Source organism: Tyto alba, unplaced genomic scaffold (assembly GCF_018691265.1).
Source record: "Tyto alba isolate M040663 unplaced genomic scaffold, T.alba_DEE_v4.0 Super-Scaffold_42, whole genome shotgun sequence".
NCBI classification, from domain to species: Eukaryota; Metazoa; Chordata; class Aves; order Strigiformes; family Tytonidae; genus Tyto; species Tyto alba.
This window is the reverse complement of record NW_024881318.1, coordinates 4,044,567-4,068,248: the sequence shown is the minus strand read 5'-3', so window position 1 is coordinate 4,068,248 and position 23,682 is coordinate 4,044,567. Positions and strand designations below refer to the sequence as shown.

The 23,682-nt window shown below is 46.4% G+C and overlaps 1 protein-coding gene across 9 annotated transcripts in view; it reads right to left on the bottom strand.

Moving 5' to 3' along the window:
• The window catches only part of TCF4 (transcription factor 4), a 235,246-nt gene that overhangs the window by 109,448 nt on the left and 102,116 nt on the right, over window positions 1–23,682 (bottom strand). For all 9 annotated transcript variants that reach the window (XM_042804610.1, XM_042804608.1, XM_042804605.1 and 6 more), the window contains one exon: window positions 7,861–7,925. In XM_042804610.1, coding sequence (XP_042660544.1) covers window positions 7,861–7,925 — 65 coding nt within the window. The remainder of the gene's footprint in view (window positions 1–7,860; window positions 7,926–23,682) is intronic.

Here is a 23,682-nt window from a genome sequence, read left to right as displayed (position 1 = left end):
ACAGAGCAGATAAAAAGATAATCCCTCCTGGTTTGTGGTTTGTTGTTTTGGGGTTTTTGTTGTTTTGGTTTGGTTTTTTGTTTTTTTTTTGTTTTTTTTTTTCCCTTCTGCCTTTGCCGGCCTCCTCTTCATGTCATTAGAGAAGTTGCAACAATTTGATAATTCACAGCAGAAAAAGGAAGTCCCGGCACTTCTGGAGAAAAAAAAAAAAAAAAAAATAGAAAAAGGGGCAATAGCTATTTCTGTCCATTCCCTTCTCAGCAGGAGAACACCAGCGTTATGCAAGGATTTACAGCCTTTCCGGACACACAGACGGGCGGGCATGGGCAGCTGGGCTGAGTTAATCCATCGGCACTTGCTGCAGAAACCGCCTGTGTCTTTCCTTTCCTTCCCATTCCGCTCACTTTAAAGTTTTCCAGCGTTATCCCTCCACAACCCCTCCGACAAAAGGCCTGGCGTATCCCTTCCCTTCCACTACGCTCACCGAGCCACGAGGCTTCAAAAATTCCAATCCAAGGCGTGCCTGGCCTTCCAGCATGGGAAACGTTCAGACTGCTGCTGCAGGTGGGGGGAGAAAAAGGGATGGGACAGGAGGGAAGCGGGGAGCGCGTCGGCCACGTGGCCACCTCCTCAAGGAGAAAAAGCCGCGGGTCGTCCCCCCTCGGAGCGAGCTGTGACACGGAAAGGATAAAATGCCACATGCATTTAATAAGAAAAGCTTCTAAGGAAGCATCTTTGTTGTCCCAACGGAATGTAAAAGGGCTCACAAGCCCCGTTGTGTGCCAACGGCTCCTCTCGCCCATCACGGAGGGACAGGGGAGTAAGAAAAGACGGGGGGGGGGGCAAAAAGAAAGGCTCCTCCACCCCCACGGAGGAGGAGGGACGTCAGGAAAGAGCGTGTGGTGTCTGTGAAGAGACTGCAACGCCCGACAAATATCCAGAGCTGGATCCGACGGGAGAAGGTGCAGGGAATGAGTAACAGCTACAAGGAAGTTGAGCTCCGGTTGGGTCCGCGTGAACTTTGCAATGAGTTTTTTAGAAATCTTGGCTGGAATTGGTATATTCACCAGCTCCGCTTCCAGAGGGCCACGGTGGGGGTGGGGGGGGTGGGTTTGGAGTGAGATATGGGAACCCGGCGAAGCAAGGAGCAAGAGAGGAGTCAGAGAAAAAGGATGGAAAGGAGGAGAGGGAAGAGGTAAGTTAAACACCCTACGTTGTGTGGCGGTGTGGTGATGCTCTCTGCACCAACGCTGCCCTGGCAGCCGCATCCCTCCGGCTTCTCAGAATCCCGGAGCCTCCTCCTTTCCTGATGCGGATTCCCTGAATAAATTGCTCCCGACCCGGTCCCTCAGGAAATCCTGGAAAGCCCCAGAGCTGCCGTGGGTTTGGGCGGCCTGCCCTCGGATGCCTACGGCGTTGTAAATGCGCCAAGGAGCCTTTTTGTTGCAGCCTCTCATGGTGCTGGTTTGAAGCGAGGCGGCGATAAACCCCCAAGTTCAACGTCACGCCTGGGTCGTTTTGGTGGTTGGCCTTTCTCTTTACCACGGTACCTTGAATCGAGCTGAAGTGCAGCAGGTATGATTTCAATCCAGATAAAGTTTATTACAGTTTGGTAGCAGTTCTTTTTTTTTTTTTTAAAAAAAAAAAAGCTGGCTGAGCTTGTACAACTCCACTAGCTTTTACCTTAACACTTCATTCCAGAGTCGGCTTTGAACAGTGGGATGGTTCCAACTGGCCTCTGAGAGTATTTCTTGAACATCAAGTCAATCAGTACATCCAAAACCAACATTTAGACTCACTTTCTAAAAGACTTAGTAGTAAAAACAAGTCATCTTAGGATTTGGGGACTTTGCTTTAAGTTCAAGCACCTTCAAAGCTAAATATCTGCTAGTACGCATTTGCCAAAAAGGCATGATCCAAATTTTCAAAGGATTGTTTAATTTATTCCCACATCCGATCTCGTGCGTTGCCTTGGAAATCTATAGTGTGTGTTTTCTGGCCATCGAGCTCCTTTTACAATTCTCTTTATTCCTCGCCTCTCTGAATTAACCACTGCCCAGAAAAGCGCAATAGCTCCGGATTACTCAAAGTCGGTCTCGTCGACTATTAACCGAGCCACCCTCCTGCCAGCAGCACCCACTACTATTAGTCTAATACTAGTATTAAGTCTAATACTAGTATTAGTCTAATACTAGTCTAATACTAAGGAGTGGCGGTGTTTTCTAGAACCCACACAGCCGCGATTTCCCGGCCGCTCCTCCCCGGTGCTCGCCCGGCCTCGGGAGCGTGTCCCTGCTCCCCTCGCTCCGCAACCGCTGCTGAGGCTCCGCGCTCCCTCCCAAATCGTTTCTTCTAGCTCTTTCCACCTTCAGCTCTTTCCAGTGCTGATTTACATGGATAAAGGAGCAGATGCGTCGCTCTTCATCGCCACGTGCAGCCCCCTTACTTACAATCTGATTGCCCAACCACCAACACAGGCTAATACAGGAAAGCAGAATAAAGTTAAGAGAAATCAAGTAGGTACGCGCTTTTTTTTTTTTTTTTTTTTTTTAATACTGCTGCCTTGCTAATGCCCCCCAAAAACCAGCACAATATAAAAAAAAAATTGATCTTTGGGGAAACGGTAAGTAGCAGAGAATTAAGACAACATGCAAAATCCTGACTTCACTGAATGAAATGAGATTTTTGTCATTAACTTCAATGAAGCCAGTGTTTCAAAAGTGTCTTGACAACAACTTCGGTACATGTTTCTTAGACAACTTCTCTCTAATGGAATTAAATAGTTCCCAAGATAAGCTTTCTTCCATTCCCACTGTAATCAGTGTTGTATTTGCTACGGTTTTCAGTGAGAGCCCAATTGGGCCCTAGGCTCGGAAATAAAAATCATCTGGAAGTAAATGGGTTGCTGTGTATCTGACCTCTTCTCTCATTGGTGTGAACGCAGCGCGGGGACGAAACCTCCCATCATTGCTGCTATTTGTGGGAAGAGAGGTTGTTGGTTTTGTTTTTTGTTTTTTTTTTTTTTTTCCCTACCAGAAGATTAATAGGTAGCAAGTTCAATATCGTTAGGTATTTAGTTTTCCTTAATTGTTCCAGGAACTCATCTACAGAGAGCAATGCATCGCATCTGGAGGTAGCAATTTACCTTTCAGAAATCAACAAAATCTGCACGTTCCGCCTGGGTTCGGGGAAAAAAGGAGGGGGCGCAGCTACCGCTGGCGACTCCAGCCCCGCGGATCAGCCCCGGCTTCGGGGGATTCTCGACGACCCGCACCAGCACCGCCCCCGAGTTTTCTTCAGGCTCTTTTCTCTAGATAAGCTCAGCGTTCTCAATACTTGTGAAAGGACAGCCTAGAAACGCTGCAATAGGCTTGGAGCTTTTTCTTTTAAGCCTGAAGGTTCGTACTGGTTAATCATTTGGCGGATCCTGATAGTTCTGCAGGCTGGAGAACAGACAACAGATGGGCCGGCCTCGGCATTAAGCATTACTCCTTCTGTACCTTTCAGGAATTCGAGAGATTCTTCTTTTAGAAATAATTTTCCTCCTTCCTGTCTGGGCACTGGTCATCTGCTTCATCCATTTTTCCATGATACTTTCAAGAAAGTGGATGCACACGGCAGCAAGAAAGACCCTGCTCCGTGGATCGGAATTTTTACTATTTGCATTTTCATGATAATATCTTCCTAACGTTCCACAAATCTTCACGAATGAAACCACAGAAGAGGGGAGCGGGGAGGTAGGCTTTTCTCCATCGGTTCTTGGATGGACTCTACGCAAGCACAGGGCACTGCCACGCAGCTACGATCAAGGATCCAGCCAGAGCGCTGACCACGTCTGTACCAACTGAATTCCGAGGGAACTCCAGGATTGGTCCACCAAAGTGTAAAAAATAATGATTCAGCGCTATCGCTCGGGGAAAAAAAGCCTCTCATACTACAACCGCAGGTGTTGGCTTGTTTACTTGAGTAAAAGTTGGGTTTTTTCCCCGATATCTTGACAGATTATACCCCAGCTGCGGTGCGCAGCTTCCCTACGGTTTGCACTGCTCTTTTTTTTGTTGTTTTTCTTTTTTTTTTTTTTTTTTTTTTCTTTCCCCCTCTTTTTTCATGTAATATGAAAGAGCTTGCTGAAAGGCTGGAGCTGGTTGGCACTTTGAGTTTGTCCTCTCCTGCTCTCTGGATCAGAAGAGAAGGGTTTGTGGCTTCGTTACGGCAATTAGCCGGCAGTTCCTCACGAGGGGTTTTGCTCACCTCGCACTTGGGTGAGCTGCCCCAACTCCTCCACGCTCCCAGCAGCGACTAATTCCCGGATCATTTGACACTGGGAGTATCTGGAGCCGGGTCACTCTCCGCTACCACCCAAAGCCTGTTTGGAAAATCTCACTTTGCCTGAGAGATAAAGCTGAAGGTGCTTAAAAAAAAATTATGTTTCCCCTAAACCTCAAGCTTACGGCTCCACCTCTGCCCTTAACTTCTAAAATTAATTTTTGACTCCTAAATTAAATACACCTCTGTGCCCTTGCAGATCGTCACCGACACGGGTGTGCGCGAAGAGGCTGCGTTAAGACTCCATGCACGGGGCATATATAAACCATTTAACTTCTTTAGCTGTGATGCCATTTTGAACTTGGAAACAATTTCTAACTTGTGGCATCACCACGTCGCCCAAAGGCAGCGAGGCCCAAAGAAAAGCTAAAAGCAAAATGGAGTAGGGCAAAGGGATGTTTCCAGATAAAACGTGGATCCTGTTTTATCTGGAAACAGATAAAACAGAGCCCGAGAGGGATCACCACGAGGCTGGAGCTGCAGAGGAGACGGTCCCCTACTACACGCTGGGGGTAATATCCCTGGTTAAAAAGTGAAGCATGAGAATATTCAGTGCATCGTTGAGTTTAATTTTCAAGGATCGGCCTGTCAACCTTCACCAGTGTCCTTTCCCTTTGTTCCACGTCGAATTAAACACGTGTGACTGTGTTTTAAGCCAGGGCGAGCAAGTTTTTTCCTCCGGCGCCGCTCCCACTCCAAGCTCAACGTGTGAAACGTCGCGCAGGAAAACGTGTGTGTGTGTCCCCCAACCCAAAACTCCCGACGACGTGGACGACAACTGGCAAGCGCGGAGCAAACCTCCCCTCCCTCCAGGCTCACGCCGGCCCCGGGAGCAGAGAGGGGCAAAGCCCAGCAGCTCCGCGCTGGCCAGCAGAAGGGGCCCCGTGGCCACCAGCTGCCGGCTCCCCCGATCCTGCCGTCACCTCCGAACCCAGGCGCATGCCCCACGCAGTAGCCCACGGCTACGCAGCAGGGGCATGGGGCTTGCTAGGGGGTGCTTGCCCTGAGCCCAGCTAGCCATGGGAGCCCGTTTGGCCACGGGAGCCCATCCAGCCATGGGAGCCCGTTTGGCCACAAGAGCCTGGCTAGCCACAGGAGCCCATTTGGCCATGGGAGCCCATTTGGCCAAGGGAGCCCATCCAGCCATGGGAGCCTATTTGGCCACGGGAACCCATCTGGCCACGGGAGCCCATTTAGCCACGAGAGCCTGGCCAGCCACAGGAGCCCATTTGGTCATGGGAGCCCATCTGGCCATGGGAGCCTGTTTGGCCACGGGAGCCCACTTGGCTACAGGAACCTGGCCAGCCACGGGAGCCCATCCAGCCATGGGAGCCCATTTGGCCACAAGAGCCTGGCCAGCCACAGGAGCCCATTTGGCCATGGGAGCCCGTTTGGCCACGGGAACCCATCTGGCCACGGGAGCCCGTTTGGCCACGAGAGCCTGGCCAGCCACAGGAGCCCATTTGGTCACGGGAGCCCATCTGGCCATGGGAGCCTGTTTGGCCACGGGAGCCCACTTGGCTACGGAAACCTGGCCAGCCACAGGAGCCCATCCAGCCATGGGAGCCCATTTGGCCATGGGAATCCATCCAGCCACGGGAGCCCATTTGGCCATGGGAGCCCGTTTGGCCACAGGAGCCCATCCAGCCGTGGGAGCCCGTTTGGCCACAGGAGCCCATCTGGCCATGGGAGCCCGTTTGGCCACAGGAGCCCACTTGGCTACAGCAACCTGGCCAGCCACGGGAATCCATCCAGCCACTGGAGCCCATTTGGCCACAGGAACCTGACAAGTTATGAGAATTCATCCAGCCATGGAAGCCCGTTTGGCCACGAGAGCCTGGCCAGCCACAGAAGCCCATTCAGCCATGGAAGCCCGTTTGGCCACGGGAGCCCGACCGACCACGGGAGTCTGTTCAGCCATGGGAGCCCGTTTGGCCACAGGAGTCCAACTGGCCATGGGAGCACATCCAGCCACGTGAGCCCATCCAGCCATGGGAGCCCATCTGGCCACGGGAGCCCGTTTGGCCACAGGAGCCCAGCTGATCATGGGAGCCCATCTGGCCACGGGAGCCCGTTTGGCCACAGGAATCTGGCCAGTCATGGGAGCCCATCCGGCCACCGAAGCCCACCCAGCCATGGGAGCCCGTTTGGCCACGGGAGCCCAGCCAGCCACAGGAATCTGGCCAGTCATGGAAGCCCAACTGGCCATCGGAGCCCACCCAGCCACAGTAGCCCGTTTGGCCACGGGATCTCGTGTGGCCACAGAAGCCCACCCAGCCAGAGGAGCAGGGATGTGCCGGGGGATGCCGCGACAGCCAGCCGAGAGCACAGCCCCGGCCTCCAGACACTACCGATGGCACACGCCTGAGCGCTGCGAACAGGAACTTGTGTTTGATTGCTCAAACGATGTCATTTTTCCACACCAAATTTAACAAACAAACAAAAAAAAAAACACCAAAAAAACAAACGAAACCAACCAACAACATAAGAACAGAGAGTTTCTCCACATTATTAAAGAACATGGACTTACAAAAGGAAAGGAGGGATCAAGTATTTCCCTTTCCTATCGGGAAATAATATGCATTTGCGCTGGGTTTTTGTTGGTTTTCTGATTTTTTTTTTTTTTTCCTGGCAGATTTGAACAGTATAAAGCTTTGAATATTAAGAAGGCTATTGAATTCTTTCAATAGTTTTCCAAAGTGTGAAGCTACTGCACTTAGAAAAAGGAAAGGAAGCCTAGCACTCTTCAAGAACAAAATGAATTTAAACGCACGATTAATATTGCTACTGAAATTAAAAAGAAAGTGTCTTTTAAAAAAAATCAATTGTCTTGAAACAAAGCACAGACTTTTGGCTATTGATAGTATTTTTAGACTCAGACTTTCTCTGGAGACTTGAAAGTATGCAAATGCAAAGTGCAGAGAGGCACACACACACATGCTATACCTTTGTATTACATTGGCATTTTATTATTTAATTAAACTACTCTTATTTTTCTAGCTCACGCATGCTTCCCTTGAGACGGCTTTGCTGTTAGCCTGCTGGCCTTGACTTCCAGCCAAAACCAATTCAGAAACAAAAAGGGACAACAAATCATATTTTCACAGACATTTTTATCCCTCAATACAACCTTGTTTTCACACAACATCATACAGATTCGCCGAGAACTATAATTTATGGCGGTAGCCATCCAAAGCTAGGGGCTGCCACGAGCTCGGCGGTGCGTTCCCACTTCTGGCGGCTCGGAAGTTGCAGCCGGTGGGCAAGTTCCCCAGCGGCTCCGAGCAGGGGGGGGGAATTAGGGCAACCCGAGAGCTCCGGAGCCTCCGGGAACCGGATCCCGGCTAGCAAAGCTCAGGCAGGAGCTTTATAAACCTGTATTGGCACGTCAAGCCCCCCTTTTCTGAGAAATGCCCGCCTGCAGCCATCGCCGTTTATGGCGGAGCCTAGCCCTGAGACGTACAACTTGAAGAAGCAAACCTCGTTTATCAGAGCATTTACCACAACCCCTCCGCCGAGCAGGCTTTCACTTACCTGGTGGCAACCCTGTAAATTCGAATCTCTTCCATATGATGAGTATGAGCCCCTTTCCGTTTTACCTGTGAACAACGACAAAAAAAAAAAAGAAAAAAAAAGATGTATAACAGAGGTACAGAGCTTCTCCGAGCGCTTTCTATGATGTTCCCCACATTTTCCTAGTGCTGTTTACGTATGTAAAATAGGCGCTGCCGACTGCGGAATGCACGGAGGCAACGGAAAGGGGATTCAAGCTTTTTCAGCCTGAGGAACGATGAGAAAGGAACTTCCCCATCTCGGCTCTGTTGCTCCACGCGCTTCCTGGAAGTGGGATTTCACGGGCTGGAGGTGGGAGCAACACCTCCCCCGTGCTTCCCCTCTGCTTGGGGGGGGGGGGCTGAGCACCCAAGCACCCAAGCACCCAAGCTGGTCCCTCACCCCGCCGAGGCGACTCCCCCACCGCTCCTCCAACCCGGGAGCAAATTCCTCCACGGTCGAGGTGATGGTGGAATTTCCACCTGGGCGAGAGACACGGCTGGGGAATTCGCCCTCCGCTCCCGGCGCTGGGATTTGAACGGGAGCTCAACGACTGCCAAGGCTCTGCCACCTCTATTTGGTGGTTTGGGTTTTGGTTTTGGTTTTTTTTTTGGTTTTCCCCCCTCTTCCCCCCCCCCCCCCCCCCCCCCCCAAAAAAAGCCTTTAAGACTCAGATCCACCAGCCTGACGTGCGGTACCGGTTATGGTTATGCTGTATTTACGAAGGAAAATCAAAGTTCTTTCAGGTTTGAACGGCCAGACTTGAGCAAAATCAAGAAGGGAAGAGGTGGTTGCTGCAAAGCATTAAGTCATGGCTGAGCAGCACCGCACCACGTGCTCCCGAGACAAAGAGCAGTCAAGAGGGCTGATACAAAACATATTGACACTAAAAGACCACCCTTATGGTGAGGATAATCACGGGAGGGGGGAGGGAGGTATTATCTACCAAAACATCCACGAGCACAGTAAAAATCACTCATAAAATTCAAGTTTTTATTACAGGCTGGGGTATAAAACCCGCAACACGCAGTACCAGTTACTAGGGAGCAGATGCTCGGTCGCTCTCCGCGCGCGACGCCGGGGACACCTCTGCACCTAGAAGCCAAATTAAGGGGGGGGGGGGGGGGGTCCCCCCTCCCGACCCCGCGTCCAAGGGACGCGGCGACAGCCCTACGCCGAGGAAAAAAACCTTTCCTTTAAATACGCGGCGACTGGGTGGTGGGTGCCCTTTGGGGGGCGTTGGAAGTTTGACTGCCGCGAGCGGTTGGCCGTTAAGAAACCCGCCGCCCTCCTCATCACAATTTAAGGCTCTCAAGCCTGCTTTTGTCTCTCGGTTTGGGTTCCGGAGGTGCTTCTACGCGACGTTTGTTTGCAATTCCGAGGACGGTTGGGCGCGTTGTAACTTTTGAAAACACTTCGCTCTGCTTATCCAAAAATGACGGCTCGCCCACCCCGCAGCCCCCCCCCCCCCCCCCCCCCCCCCCGTCAGGTTCAGAGCGCTGGAAGCCTCTGCAGAAATAATTCAAGATTGAAATGACAATGAAATTTTAATCGTGAAGCCCCGAGTCCAATGCCGGGATCTGCAAACAAAATGTCTTTGCTGGCATGCCCGGAGTTGCCGTGTGCTACTTCCCATCACCCCAAGAGGGCCTGGAAGTCGATGCAAATAACGAGCGGTGAGGATGGAGGGGGGGGGTCGGGGGGGGAGGAAAACAAAAAATACAAAAACCCACCAAAAATCCCAAACAGAAAAATAGGGTCGAGGGGAACCAAGTAGAAGCAGCGACACAAGGTACTTTGAACAGGCTTCTCGCTGCTGCCTGGGTATCAGTAATCTTCTTTTCTATCGTATCAGACACAGGCAGCCTCATCTTAATTTCAGTTGTTAAAAAATATTTATCCAGATACAAAAATAAACCCACTGCAAATTACAAGTTGTCAGGGTTAAAATCTACTTCTATTTGTGTGGGGGAGGATAAGAGAACAGCATAGACATGAATCATTCTCAGTAATTTGAGTGTTTCCATGACATCAATGGGCACTCGTCCAGGACTCTGTCGAAGTCTGTGAGGTACCAAAGCGGCACAGCAGCCAGCAGGAGATTGACTTTTTTTTTTATTTATTTATTTTATTTATTTATTTATTTATTATTTTTTTTTTTTTTTTCCCAGGATTATGCTCCTTGTAAAGATTTCATCTATACCATCCACTTTTACCACCGAACAGATAGCTTCGGAGATCATGAGTGAACACATTTCATTCTGATGGTGTAAGCCTTTAACTTTATTACATTTGGTGGTGGTGTCGTTCCCACATACAGCTAGAAATCTGCCTCCTCGATTAAGAACAAATAACCGAAATTTATGAAAAAGTCGAGAAACCGTTAAAAAGATATCCACACGTAGATTTTCACTATCAACTGCAATTATGAAATTATCATACTTTTTGCAATGACACTTCATTTTGGGGGGGGGGGGGGGGGAGGGAAGAGGAATATCTTTTGTATAAACTGTCCATTTAAAATTAGCTACAGTCTTGATGTTGATTTTCTGCTTAAAATTCACTGGCACATTTGTTTCAGATAATAAAATTTGCAAGAGTGCTGATAATATGCAAGAGTAGGCTCTTTAAGCAACTATTTGTGCTCACAAATACAAAAGCTTCTCCTGAATTTCTACGTTTACTGTACATTATGCATCATTTTCAGTCACTTGAACACCCCAGCCTGTACTGTGCATTTTCCGAGGTTTGCAAGAGCTAAAGATTCTCTCTCCTTTTTTTTTTTTTTTCTTTTTTTTTAAAAAAAAAAAAAAAATGTTTTAAAAAAGACAGAGCGTCTACAGCGATGTAGACACCCGACGCATTCACTGCGGAATTTTCGAGACAACCCTCTAGTACTAGAATGCGGCAGCCGCTGCGGATATTTTTTGGCACAAAGACAATGGTGGCAGTGCCAAGCCCCATGGCTAAAACTACTCAAAAGAGGCATAAGGGTAGCATTAATCGTTCAAGTCTTTTACTGCATGGAGTACTGTTGTCCATATTTTAAAATCCAAAAGTACCCGTTAGTAATATTTGTTGTAAGCCAGGGGAAAAAAAAAAAAAAAAAAAAAAAAGAATTGAAAAAAAAAAAAAAAAAAAAAAGGGAGCCTGAAATAGAGATGAATAACAAATCTTGTCAGACATCTGATTAATTTTTTTTCTACCTAGAGGACCAAATGCTAAAATGTGCCATTTGTTACCAGCACTCCGAACACGCAACACGATCTATATACCCTTCCGTGGCTTTATGATCTGACAATTGAAACAAAGCTCCATGGAAGAAGTTGACCTACAAAAGCTGGTGAATAACTTTCAAGTACGCACTTGTTCCTTAGGTAAGGCAGAAAAAAGCATCTCCGTTACTATCTGAGGCAGATAACTTAGCGTCTGTGTAAATATATAGATATATATTCAATTAATTGACACAATGCATGCCAATCAAAGGAGAGACAAAGAACGAACTACATGCAGCTCCTGTTTTCTGACAAACACTGAATCTCAACTCTCTGCTCTCTAAATACCTCTAGAAAAAAATACTGCTTATCCTCACTCGACTAAAGCGATTGCTTCCTAAATACTTTGCTTGCATTTTTGACGGCAGAAAATAAAAGCAGCATAGGATTGCCAATCAATCAATAAAGAAGCCACTTGCCTTTCCATGGTGCACTTTGACAAATTAATCAAATTAAGTAGAAAATTTAAGCAACTTCCAAAGCCCAAATGCAAGTCATCTGATTCCCCACTCTCTTTTCCCCTGCTCTGGGAGACAGGGCACCTTGGCTTTTTTCTGGTAGGCAGAATGAGAGGCATGAGGCAACTCTTTCCATCTGCAGAGAGAAGGAAGTGAAGCTATTTCTATAAATGACTTCAATTCAATGTTTACATTGATTTCGTGTTTGACATATTTTGTGAGAGATGAGTTCGACCAGAACATTCTAATTCAGGTTTCCGCTGCCCTACATTTGGGGTTTAGTTCTTGGTTAGACTGAAGGAAGGAAACCTGTCTGAGGGGAAAAGAGAGGGAAAAAAAAAAAAAAAAAAAAAAAGTAATTGCATTAGGGACTGGAATTTTTCATGGCTGTGAATTTTGGTCTGCAATTTTGCTTAAACCTATTTCTTGTTTTCTTGCTGCATTTCTAGCAATTTTGAAAAGTCACGACTGTTCCCCCTGATGCCTCGGATGCATCCTGAAGGCAGCCCCATCAATTCCCCTCCAGAGAATGCGACATTAAAGGTGAACTCCGCGTCAAAAGTCCGACCAGGCACGGGGAACACAGAGCTGGAGCCTATTTGGGAGAAAGTTCTGAGCGACTGAAGAATGCCTTGAACTTTACAGTTGCGTATTTGTCTGTCTAGAGCGAGCACGTGGGCGTTATCAGCCGTAGCTGGGTTTATTTGCATTGTTCCGAGGATCATGAAACAGTTTCCTTCTGCCTTCATCCACGCGTTCACAATTTTCCCAACGCTTCCGTTCGGCTGCGGGGGGATTGTGGTCACGGGGGGGTGGGGAGGGCAGGGCCCTCGGTGCTCACGACCGGGAGGAAGGCTCTCCCCACGCCGGAGCTCCTCGCCACGAGGACCGGCTCTTGCCCAGGAGCTTCGGCCAGTGGCCGGCTGGATGACCAGGATTATTTTTATTTTTCGCCTCGGAGGTTTGAAAACCCGACGCGCCGCAGCAGATAAAGCAGGCTAACATTTGTATAGAAGTAGAAATTATCCGAGGGAAAACCGCACTGAAGTAAATGTGCCATTGTACACTATATATCCTATAAGCAACTCACTCTTGGAGAGAGGTATATACCCTGTGCCCTCCCTGGACAGCATCCCAAAGCTTGCTATCTTTTCCCCTGGACATTAAAACCAGCCTGCTCACGTTTTCATCAGAGGAGCCAGCAGGTAGCTTGATTTTTTCAGAACTTTTGAATAATTTGAATTTTTAAAAGATAAACCACACACACACACACATACACACAAAAAAAAAAAAAAAGGGGGGGGGGTGGGCCGGGGAGGAGAAGGAAAAAATAAAAAGAGAAACTGCTTTTTGTGTTTAAATGCCATTTTTTGGACTCTTAACTGAAGGAAGCAAATCCGAACGCCGTCCCTGGCATCAGGGCTAACAGCTGGCTGGAGGCTGGTCCCCCCCTTTGTGCCACAGCAAGCTCTGCCTCCCGGCTCGGCGCCTCCTCGCCCGGGGAAGGAAGAGATGCTCGCCGGCGCGGGGCAACCCGCCGTGGGCATCGGCCCCACGGGCCGCCGGGGAGGGGGGGGGGAAAGGAGGGGGGGGTGGTTTTGGCTGGGATTTTTCCTCTTCTTAAGGTTTAAACAGCGTTGAGAGTTGCCTGGCTCGGCTAAGTTACTAACTCAGGCTTGACCTGGGGGATAGGGACGGAGTTTTCCAACGGCGGCGCGCTTACCGGGATAGGATATACAGTCAAAATACCCGATTGATTTCAGTGAGGTTTTTGAGCGGCGTATTTTACATCACAAAGCATCTCATCGGAGGGTAATGGAAGTATCATGTTAATGAGCTATTTCTGCTTTGTGCTATATGTGAAGTACAGACAATAAGGAAGGAATCAAATAGATTTTAAGCAAAGTTTGCGCAATAAATGTTCACCAAAGAGTACAAACGACGCGGCATCTGAGCCAGGGAAGGTCCACAAACTAGATACGAAGCTAAGGGGAGGTATTAATCCCAATAATTGGAATGGCATCACACCCCAAAATGTAGCACAATGCTAGGGGAAAGAGATCTTTTGGACACGAAAGAGGATTTTTGCACTTCCACTGATGTGCAGTAAACAGTAATGGTTCTTAAAGAGACGTTATGATGCCAGAGCAAGTACCATTACAAAGGGAGATTTTTTTTTTTAAACAGTACCATCAAAATGCAAAGGAAATGAAATCCTAAAACCTATACTAAAATAAAGCGACCGAGCCGACCGGCACAACCTCGGGCGAGGAAATTCAGAGCAAAAGTGGTACTTCACCAACTGACTCACCTCGCTGGTCTAGCTTAAACACGCACGGATAATTCCCGCACGCCCCAAAGGCCAAACTCCTTCCTTACACACACGTTCCGTAGCCGTGCCGGGGTCTATAGGTACCTACTCGGTGGCGGAGGGGGGTAAGGGGGGGGGCTGTGCTGGCTGCTAAAAGATATTCCATATGGTGCTCACGGCAAGAAATGTGTGTGTCCCCCCCCTCCCCGGGGGTCGATGGCTTCAAACGCCGGGTGGGAAGGGACCCACCCCCCGGGGCTGCCCGCCCCAAGCTCCACCGTCCTCTTTTTCAAGCAGGAAGGTCCCTTTTTACTCCACGAAAATACCAAACCGCTTGCTTCTTTTGTCGCTGATCTCGGGTCGTGAAATATTGGACCGAAACCAAAAGACTAAAGCAAATTGCTCAATCTATTTCTGTAATCGCCCAAATAATAGCATCCATTACAGGGCAGCGTGCGATTTCTCCGTTTGCGTGCTTTTAAAGCCAAATAGCTGTGGCAAAACTAGACTCGAAACTCTCCGAATATTAATATGAAAAGAGCGCGTTCTACCAGACTTGCTTTCAATAGCCCCACAGTCCTCGCCTGGTCCCACCAAAATCAATTAGATCGTAAAGATTATCACCCTATCCCGTAAAAGAGAGGGTTGCCGCTAATAGGTGGTTATCTGCCAGGATGCTACAGCTGCCTTACAGGATTGATTTGTGTCTAATCCAGTCAGAACAAGCTCGCTGCACCCTCTGCAACAGGTTTTCAGCACCTGGAAGTTAATCAGAGGGGACGCAGGTATTGCCAGTTCCTCGCCATCGCTGCAGTTGTGCAACCAATAAATAATACCGCGTTCCTGCGGACAAGGAACGTTAATGAGCTTAATATCAAGTGCGTGCACTCATTGAGACCAGAATAATAAACTTTCGTAATTCAATTAGGCATTTGGACAAAACAACTGTTTATTTCAATGCCGTCTGAAGAAATTCGATTTAACGAGTTGAAGAAACCTTAAGGACTCCTCCCTCCCTGTCGCGGGCCACCGCGTTTGTCTCGCAGAGCTGGATGCCCACGTTGAGCGTGCCCGGAGCAACCGGGCACCTACGCTCAAAAGCTGCGAAGGGAAGAATATTTACAGGAGAGAATCCTTCATTTAAAGCCAAGATGCATCTGACTTCATAAACGTCTTCGGTCTCCTTTTCCTATGCGCATGGAATTTCAGTCTAGAGGAAATAATTATGATCACCTAAGCCCCAACACCTGTATCACTCTGGAAATCGGGCAGTTTATTTCGGAGAGGAACAAAAACTCTGAGAAAACCCATTCACCACCTTCTCCCCTTCTCGTTCGTGGAACGTACAATAGTCAAAAGATGGGCAGGGGATGAAGACAGGCATCAAAGAACGGAAGGAAAAAAAAAAAAAAATCTAATACTAGAGAATCAGAATAATGAAAAGGGGCAACGTTTTCACAAAGATACGAGACAAAAACATGCTGTAGTAATACTCCAAACCTGAAAGCAATATATAGGAATTGAATGCAAAGCACTGCGTATTGGCTTATCCTAAGGAAGCCTCACGGGGCTGTTTTAAATCGGGATACACTGCAGGGTGATCCCTCACCATTTGCTCAGGGACCCGTTCAGGAGATCTTTATCATGTATCTGGAAACCTGGGGTTTCACTCAAGCTGGAAAGAGAAGCACTTTAAAGCAAGTTAGATAAGGATCTAAGGCCATGAAAGACACGGAATTGAAAGAGAACGATACACCTTCCTCTGGGCTCTAAATCTTTGGTCTGTAAACCACTCCTGTCTAGCAGCGTTTATTAAAAGGCTGCTAAAACCAAACCACGTTGGACAAGAGCGAGGCTAAAGAGATCCAAAGCCTAATCCTTCCGAGTGGGGAGCGCATCTCCACCTCGGCACGGTAACCAGAAAGCGTCCTCGGGAGGCGGCCGCGTTCCTCCCCGACGTGCCAAAAAAAAAAAAAGGGGTTCACCCTCAACTTTTGGGTGACATTGCACCCAGGGAAGAGGGTCACCCAACCCCACAGCCCGGCTGCTGAGCAAGCCCCTCCTGGCCCAATTCAATCTTCGGCATCATCTACCCACCAGAAAGAAGGAAAGAAACGCCGAGCACAAGCACAGATGGACCCGTTCGAAAAGCCTGATGGCAAAGGGAAATGTTCAGGGTTTAATAGCAAAAGCATCAAATGCCTTTGTAGCCCTTTCGCTCCTGGTTTTCCACCCGTCTTCACGTGCTCTCTGTATATATAGGCGTGACTACCTGAGTCCTTAATCCTGCCTTACACTGAGATTAAATAATCAGACATTTCTACAGAAATTGTATTTAGATGTAATATTGTTCAATATAGAAATTTTTTAAAAAAAAAAAAAAAAAGCTAGCATTTGTTTTTGTTAAAATTTCAATGTTTAAAAACAATGGATTGGATAATGTGGATTAGCTAAGCAGACAAACCAAACTACAAGCTTCTCAGTGTATGGCAAAACATCAGGAATGATGTGGTAAATATACTGTAACGTTATAAAATACCCAATAGTCTCAAATCGGTAATATCCAGCAGAGGGCATGCATACCCTAATAAGATTTTTACACTTGAGAACTGACACTTCCTAAACATTTCGGGAACAAACGATTTGGGCTGAGAATACAGGCAAACTCATAACATCAGTACACACTCTCTCCAGCACCTTTAAAGCAAGAATGATAATGCTCTCTGGTAAAAAAGACACTTCGGAATGTTCATTCCTACGTTGAGAAGAAAAAAAAAAAAAAAAAAAAAAGTCCTCAAGAGAGGGATTACCCACTTCCACCAGCTGACAATTTTCCTTTTGCTGCCAACTGCAAAGACAATAACCTTCATGCAAAAAAAAAAAGAAAAAAAAAAAAAAATACCATTCCTCAATACAAACCGCACACCTGAAAGGAATGCTACGGCGGAGAGCAAAATTCAGACTGATTGACACCTTTTTTATTCTCTATAGGTGAAATACCAAATGCACCAATATTAAATAAAGCAGAGCATCTTTAGCAGAGCCAGATTTTTGTCCTAGATTCTTGCTAATTTTTCACAGGATGGGACAGCAACATTGCCTACGGTTTCTAGTCAATATTTTATTGGTTTTCTATTACGCTTAAGTGAGAGGAAATCTTCAAACAACCGATCCAGGGAAGAATTTGACATAATTGTTGCAGGAATCGCTTTGCTCCAGTTGATGTTACAGAAAAGTTTCCAATGTCTACCCCGCGCTTGAGGATCCTCCAGCGGAAGCATTTCACTCCCAGGTACCTCTCGAAACCACAAAATGCAAGCCGGTAATTAACTGCTACTGCTCCATCAGAGAAATGATCCCTCCCAACCTTCACCTCTACTTTACAGCACAGAGTAATGGCTATTTGGGTTCCTTATCAGATAATACATTTTTTTTTTTTAAGTTTCAGTAGCCCTGGGAGATGAACTTCATTTACAAGGTCTACAAGGCAGGCAGCTTAGGTTACATGTAGGTCACAATAAATAAAACTCATCCCTTGGCCGGCGCGAGCTGCGCCGTCGCTGCCTAAGTTGAAATGACAAGCCTTTATTATTCCTAAGCACTTGATTCTGAAACATTTGCACAATCTGTTAAGTCCAGACAAATTTAAATGGTTCTGACATGCAGCCTGCTAGGGTCAGTGACAGGGATAATGCCTCTTTACGTGGGTAAAATTTTGTGGCATATAGGTCACTCTCTTAAGGGGAATCAACTGTGTGTCTCTTCTTTGCATTTCCACCACAATCCTTCATCCTGCAGCCTGGAGCTGAGAGTGAAATGCAAGAAAGGAGCCGAACGCTCAAAGCAAAAATCTGCTTCCAGGACAATCCATTATATCTGACAAGTTAAATGTTCCATGGTAGACCATATGGCATCGGAGCAGGGCCGACGATGGAAGAGGGAAACTCAGCAAATGCATCACAATTAAGGAGTTTGACTATAGACTTTACTTTGATTTACTTTATTCTTTATTTAATTTGGGATATCGTAGTCTTTCCATTTTCATACAGCCCTTCCAAAGCCTCCACTCCATCTACTGAGCTAGCTACACCTGAACAGGTAGTTTCCCAGATTTGTCCTCTCCAAAATCTTATGCTCTTAGTTACTTTAAGTAGGACTTAAAGCGATCAAGCCATTTTTATACCTGGTAAATTTGCTAAGTGTAGGGCATTTCTATTATTAATGAACAGAGAATTCAGTAGAAATGTCACCCGTGCGAAGGGCTCGGGCCCTGAGGGCTAGCAGAAGGAGTCATCCTACCGAAACCCACCACGAGCTGGGGGGGATGTATTTTTTTTTAACCAGATTGGCCCTTGATCGGTGGCAGAACTCCTCCGTAGGCGAGATAACAGCACTAATGACGGGGAAGATCTTTCCCATCTTCAAGGTCCCCGAGTTTACGATCTACGGCGCGAGCGATGGAGCTCGGCGCGACCCCCCGAGCCGTCCCCGTCCCCCCCCCCCATGTCCAAGTTCAACCTGAACACACGTATCGTTACACACGCCCACGCCACTAGATCCAGCGCCGAGCAATTCCCACCTACGAGCCCACAGCTGCCACGAGGACTTTTTTTTTTTTTATTATTATTATTTTGAATTGTTTTGATTACCGAATCATACTACTGAATGAACCAAAGGCGCAAATAGTAAATCAACCCTTTCTGTAAGGCACCCACCACCCACAATCGTTTTCTTCCGAAAAGCCAAAATCTTGGGCTCTTATGAAGGAATCCTTGTCACCAGCTGCTGCGTGAACTGGGAATACTGGCTTGGCCACACCTATGGAGACTGATTTTGACTGACACAAGTAACAAATGGACCAATTAGAAGAAAAACCATGCAAATTAGTTGCGTGTAATGAAGTTCCTAAATAATTTGGAAGCGCAGCGCTCAAAGCCAGTAACTAGTATTTCCAGAACTCCTTACAAAGACTCTCCCCTCTGTGGAAGAGGACAGAAGGACGTTATAAACTTGTCGTTATTCCGGTCCAATATCATGCAGGTCTGCTATCGTTCAGAAATAAAACCTGCAGAAATAACCGCGTAATCAGTTGGGGGCAATGCCCTGGGGTCACGATGCAAAAAATAAAGTAGGTAACCAAAGCTACATCCTTATTTAGGCATTGAAATAAAATCTCCTAAGTAGGAGTAAATCCGAGTCAGCGTCACTGGTGGCAGTGGAAGCTGCTGGTGCACAACTCACCACTTTAGTAGGTTCTGGAATTAGGAACTTAATTTTAAGCGTGGTTTTTTTTTGTTTTGTTTTTTTTTTTTTTTTTTTCAATTTTGACCTTGTAAAGTTTGAGCCAACACTGCTTGCTACCAGTAAGGGCCCATCCTGCCCGCTGCTGGGATCAACAGCCACTTCCCAGAGATTTCCAGAGGGATCACGCGGGAACAGGGAAACGCCTTCGCTGAAACCAAAGGGCACTGAACTCAGTACGCCCATGGCCAAACTCTGCCTTTCTACGCCCAAAATACTACGGCATCACCGCTTAATGAATCAGTGGGCCTGTAATATAATAGTATTTTTTCTAGAATTCAGCATCGTCTTCACAACGAGAACTCCTCATCATTTTTAAAGGCTTAAAACCAGTAGTTTTCCAAATGACTTTCGTTCTACCTCTTACCAGCAACGCCGGCCATCCCGCTGACGGGAGCTGTCGGATGACGGGGAGGCTCTGGGATCTGCTAGGAACACTGGGAATCATTTTATGGAGGACCCTGGGAGTTTTAGAAACGGGGTTACACAAAGCTGTGCCTGTCTCAGCAGACCCTCTGAAAAGCCCGTCGTCTACGCTGCCAGAGACCAGTGGAAATTTAAGTTTAAATGCAGCCTTATTTTCAGATTTTGGGATATGGAGATTTAAAAAAAAAAAAAAAAAAATAGGAACACTGCTGGTCACTTAACTGAAGCAGGCATTAATGAACTTTTAAAACATCCATTTCAGTGGGAAAAGAATGCAACTTTTCAAAAATATATTTGTATTTTGTTATTCCTTGTAAGGAAGCGGTTTGGAGTAACTTTAAACATATTACTGTTATTTCTATATTGTCATGGGTTTGCTACCATGAACAAAGATCAAAGCAGAAAAACCGACAGAAATGCTTTAAAAATTTTGAAAATCTTTACGTAAATCAAAAAGTTCCTCTTTTGAACTTAATAGGCTCAGGACTACGCCAGGCAGAAAGGCAAGGTGAATGGCAGGCAGTACCCCTGATGTGCTGGCAGAACAAAGACCATTATGAAACCAAGGCTGAAAAAGAGTCGGATCCATTACTCCGGTGCTGCAGTTCTTCACACAGATCTTAAATTTATTATTGATTTAGCATTTAGTACTGCAGGCACTGGAACAAAGACCCCTATGATTATAAATGCATGCTTTTGTGGCACGTGCTGTAATTTTAAAAAGGCTACTTTTTTTTTTTCCCCAAAGATCCTGCATATTAAAAGGACATCAACTTCTTAAAAAGTCACACATCTTTCAAAATGTGTTTTTACAATTTAAGGTGACTGTCAGAGATGACAGAGAAGGATTTCTTCGTTGGGGGCTGTCGCGGAGGATAGTAGAGCCGCAACCAGCCGCGGGTCTCACCCTGGAGAGGCGAGCACCCTGATGGGAAATTCCCCCCCCCCTCCCCGCAACAGTCCCGTAATCAGGGTCATCCTCAGCTCCGGGGAAGAGGAAGAATCGTGGTCATCCTCAGCTCCGGGGATAAGGAGGAATCCGTTGGTCATCCTCGGCTCTGCCACGAGGGGAACGCGTGGCAAAACCCGCCCGGGGCGCCCACGGGAGCTGGAACGGAACCATCCCACATGCCTGCAGCCAGCCCGCCTCACCTCCCGAGTATTTAGCACAGCGAAGGGCACTTCCTTTTGTCCATGATTTCCCTGCTTTCCCAGCAAAATTCCCAGGCACCCTCACAGAAAGCGCGTGTGCCATTCTAAACTATTGATTGTTGAATTGGGCACATACCAAATAGATAATGGCTCTTTAAAACACTCCTGGCATCGGTGAGCCACTGGGCTAGCACCATCGAGCAGACAAACGGTTTAAAATCGATGTTTTCTGTAATGTAGCTCTGTAAGGCTCGTGGAATAAACTCGTTGCTTCGTGATATTCTAATCTGCGAGACTACCCGCTTGGCTATCAAGAGCAATAGATGTGTGCACATAAATGAAGAAGAGAAGGGAGCTGGAAAGAGAAATACAGCTAAATCCACACCAGTAAAACAAAGCAAAACGAGGCAGATATTTGTGCTTTGTAGGTTCCACTACTAAATCCTGATCAACATTTTTATTACTAATTAAAATGTCCATATGGTAAAACAACACCTGATCCAAGGAGCTTTTAAGTACAGCGATTGTCAGTGTTGAACTGCTGCATTTCGTTAGCAAATCTGAAATTTTGGCTTGGAGTTGCTTCCAAGCACGCTGTTTTCTGAGCCATTAATGAAAGAGAATAAAAACTTCAGCAAAGTATTCGCTTTCCCTATATCATAGTTTTCATCAAAAGATGTTTGAAAAGAAGGGAGAAGTTAAAAAAAAAAACAAACAAAAACAAAACAAACAACTAGCGGAACTATTCTTTGTCTTCGTATCAAAAAGTTAAATATAGCCAGTGCAAAATTTAATGCAGCTAAAAATTAGAACGCGTCCGAGCCTCGTATGTTGTTCATGTCCAAAATTCACCCAGTTTCATGAAGTGAGCACTGCAGACCCAACACAGAGAACCCGCGTTTCCCAAGTCTTAGAGCCGTTGGCCAAGCCGCGGGAGTCCCCCCTCGAGCCCAAGTTTTCCAGCTTTGGGATGCTGGGGAAAAAAAAAAAAAAAAAAAACAAGCTCCATCCGATATTCGTGGCACGTACCTCCGAGGACGGTCCCAGCCAGTGCTTGCTGAAACCTTTGCTCGCCTTAAATTGTGCCACGGGCAAGGTGATGAGCATCTCCGCAGGCGGGAGGTTGGCCGCGCACAAGTGCGCCGGGGAAGGCCGCGGCCTGCTCACAGCCACAGAATCCTCCGAGGCCGTCCCACAATAAAAAATGAGTTTATTTGCCCTGTTACTTCACCTCCACAAAATCCATTTCTCTCAGGCAGGGGGAGGTGGAACGATCCTGATTCCAGCTCGAAAGCAAAAAGCTCCCAACTGACCTAAACGGACATTGGAGCCCGTTAAAACCCCAGCAAGAGTAATTTTTTTTTTTTTTTCCTGAGAAATAACAACTTATTAATTGCACTTTGTTAAGCACCCTGCTAGATGTATTTATAGCAAATCTACTTTCATTTTCAGAAATGGCAAACTCTCATAGCTCCTTCTGTGGGTGATCAGGAATTCTGAATTATTACACTAATGAATTCGAATGAAAAAATATTCTGACAGGAAATTTTCTCAGAAAGGTGCTGGTAGACTTAACACAGAGAAGCTGGGTATCACTGTCACCTGCAAAACAGCCAGACAGCAGAAAATTCCAAAAATTTTAACTTTCAGCCATCTTCAAAATCCTTTAATGTAGGGTGTAATCAGGAACAACTCCTGCTAAGACCAGGGTTGGTTCACCCCAGACTTTCCACTTTCCACCTTAGAAACCCCAGCAAATATTTCTACTTCTGACAAGAAATTAGTTTGCTTTTCACTTCCAGGTGAATTGTTACTGTATTTGTAACATTCTGAAAAGGTAAAATTTTCGATCCAGGGCAGAACACAGAACAAGCTTTGCCAGCGTTAAAGTACTCACACAGAAACTGCAAGGGCATTTTTTTTTTTTTTTTTAAAAAAGTGCCGATCAAATCAGGACTTTTCTGTGGTTTGGGAAAAAAAAGGCCATCTTTCACAGGAAATGCTATTATTTCCCAGAAAACAGAAGAAATACTGTATAGGTTTCTGGAATTAAGGCATAAAATGTCCTGGTTAATTATGAAATTTATTTTCTACAAACACAAAGAGGATACTGAAATGGGCCTGAGATGAAGTATTTAAAAAAAAAAAATAAATACAAATTAAAGGGATAAAACAACCATCTGATCTTCCTGGGTTTTATCCCCTACCAGGGTTTCAAAAAACCCAGGCTAATTTCCTCTTCTCCCCTGAAAAAGCACTGAGCGCCCATGAATGCTTCGTTATAGCCCTTGCTCCCACAGCCTGCCAGGACAGGTATGGAAATGGGCATCTCACTACGAAATGCCACAATGCTGAAAAAATTATCCAATTCTTTTACTTTTTTTTTTTTTTTTTAAACACCCCGGAGCTGTTTATTTCCTCTAATCCCGTAAATTCTTTTTTTCCCCTTGGAAACAGTCACTAATTTCAAAAGCATCACTTTAAGGCCTGATTCTCAGAAGCATGAAGTATTCATAACTTAAAATAAAGTTTATGAGAGCACTCTGGTTTCCTCAAAGACCCGGGGTGTCACACAGCACACGCAGAAATCAGCAGTCAGCTCTGCATATTTTACCCCAAGTGCCCTGTGATTTCATATGCTCAGATAAACGCATATTAAATATACGGTGTCCTTACATACAAAGGCTTCTCTCCCTTCATGCTAAGAAGAAACCCACCTCTCAAGGTCCATTCAAGATCCCATTGCTTCCCATACACCATAAATTAAAATATAAAATAATAAGCTTTTATTCAGCTCCTATCAGAGGAAAAACGTACAAATATGGCCTCTAGGATTATTTTTTTTTAAGCAGCTTGTATGGTAGAGGTGTAGTTAAGCTTG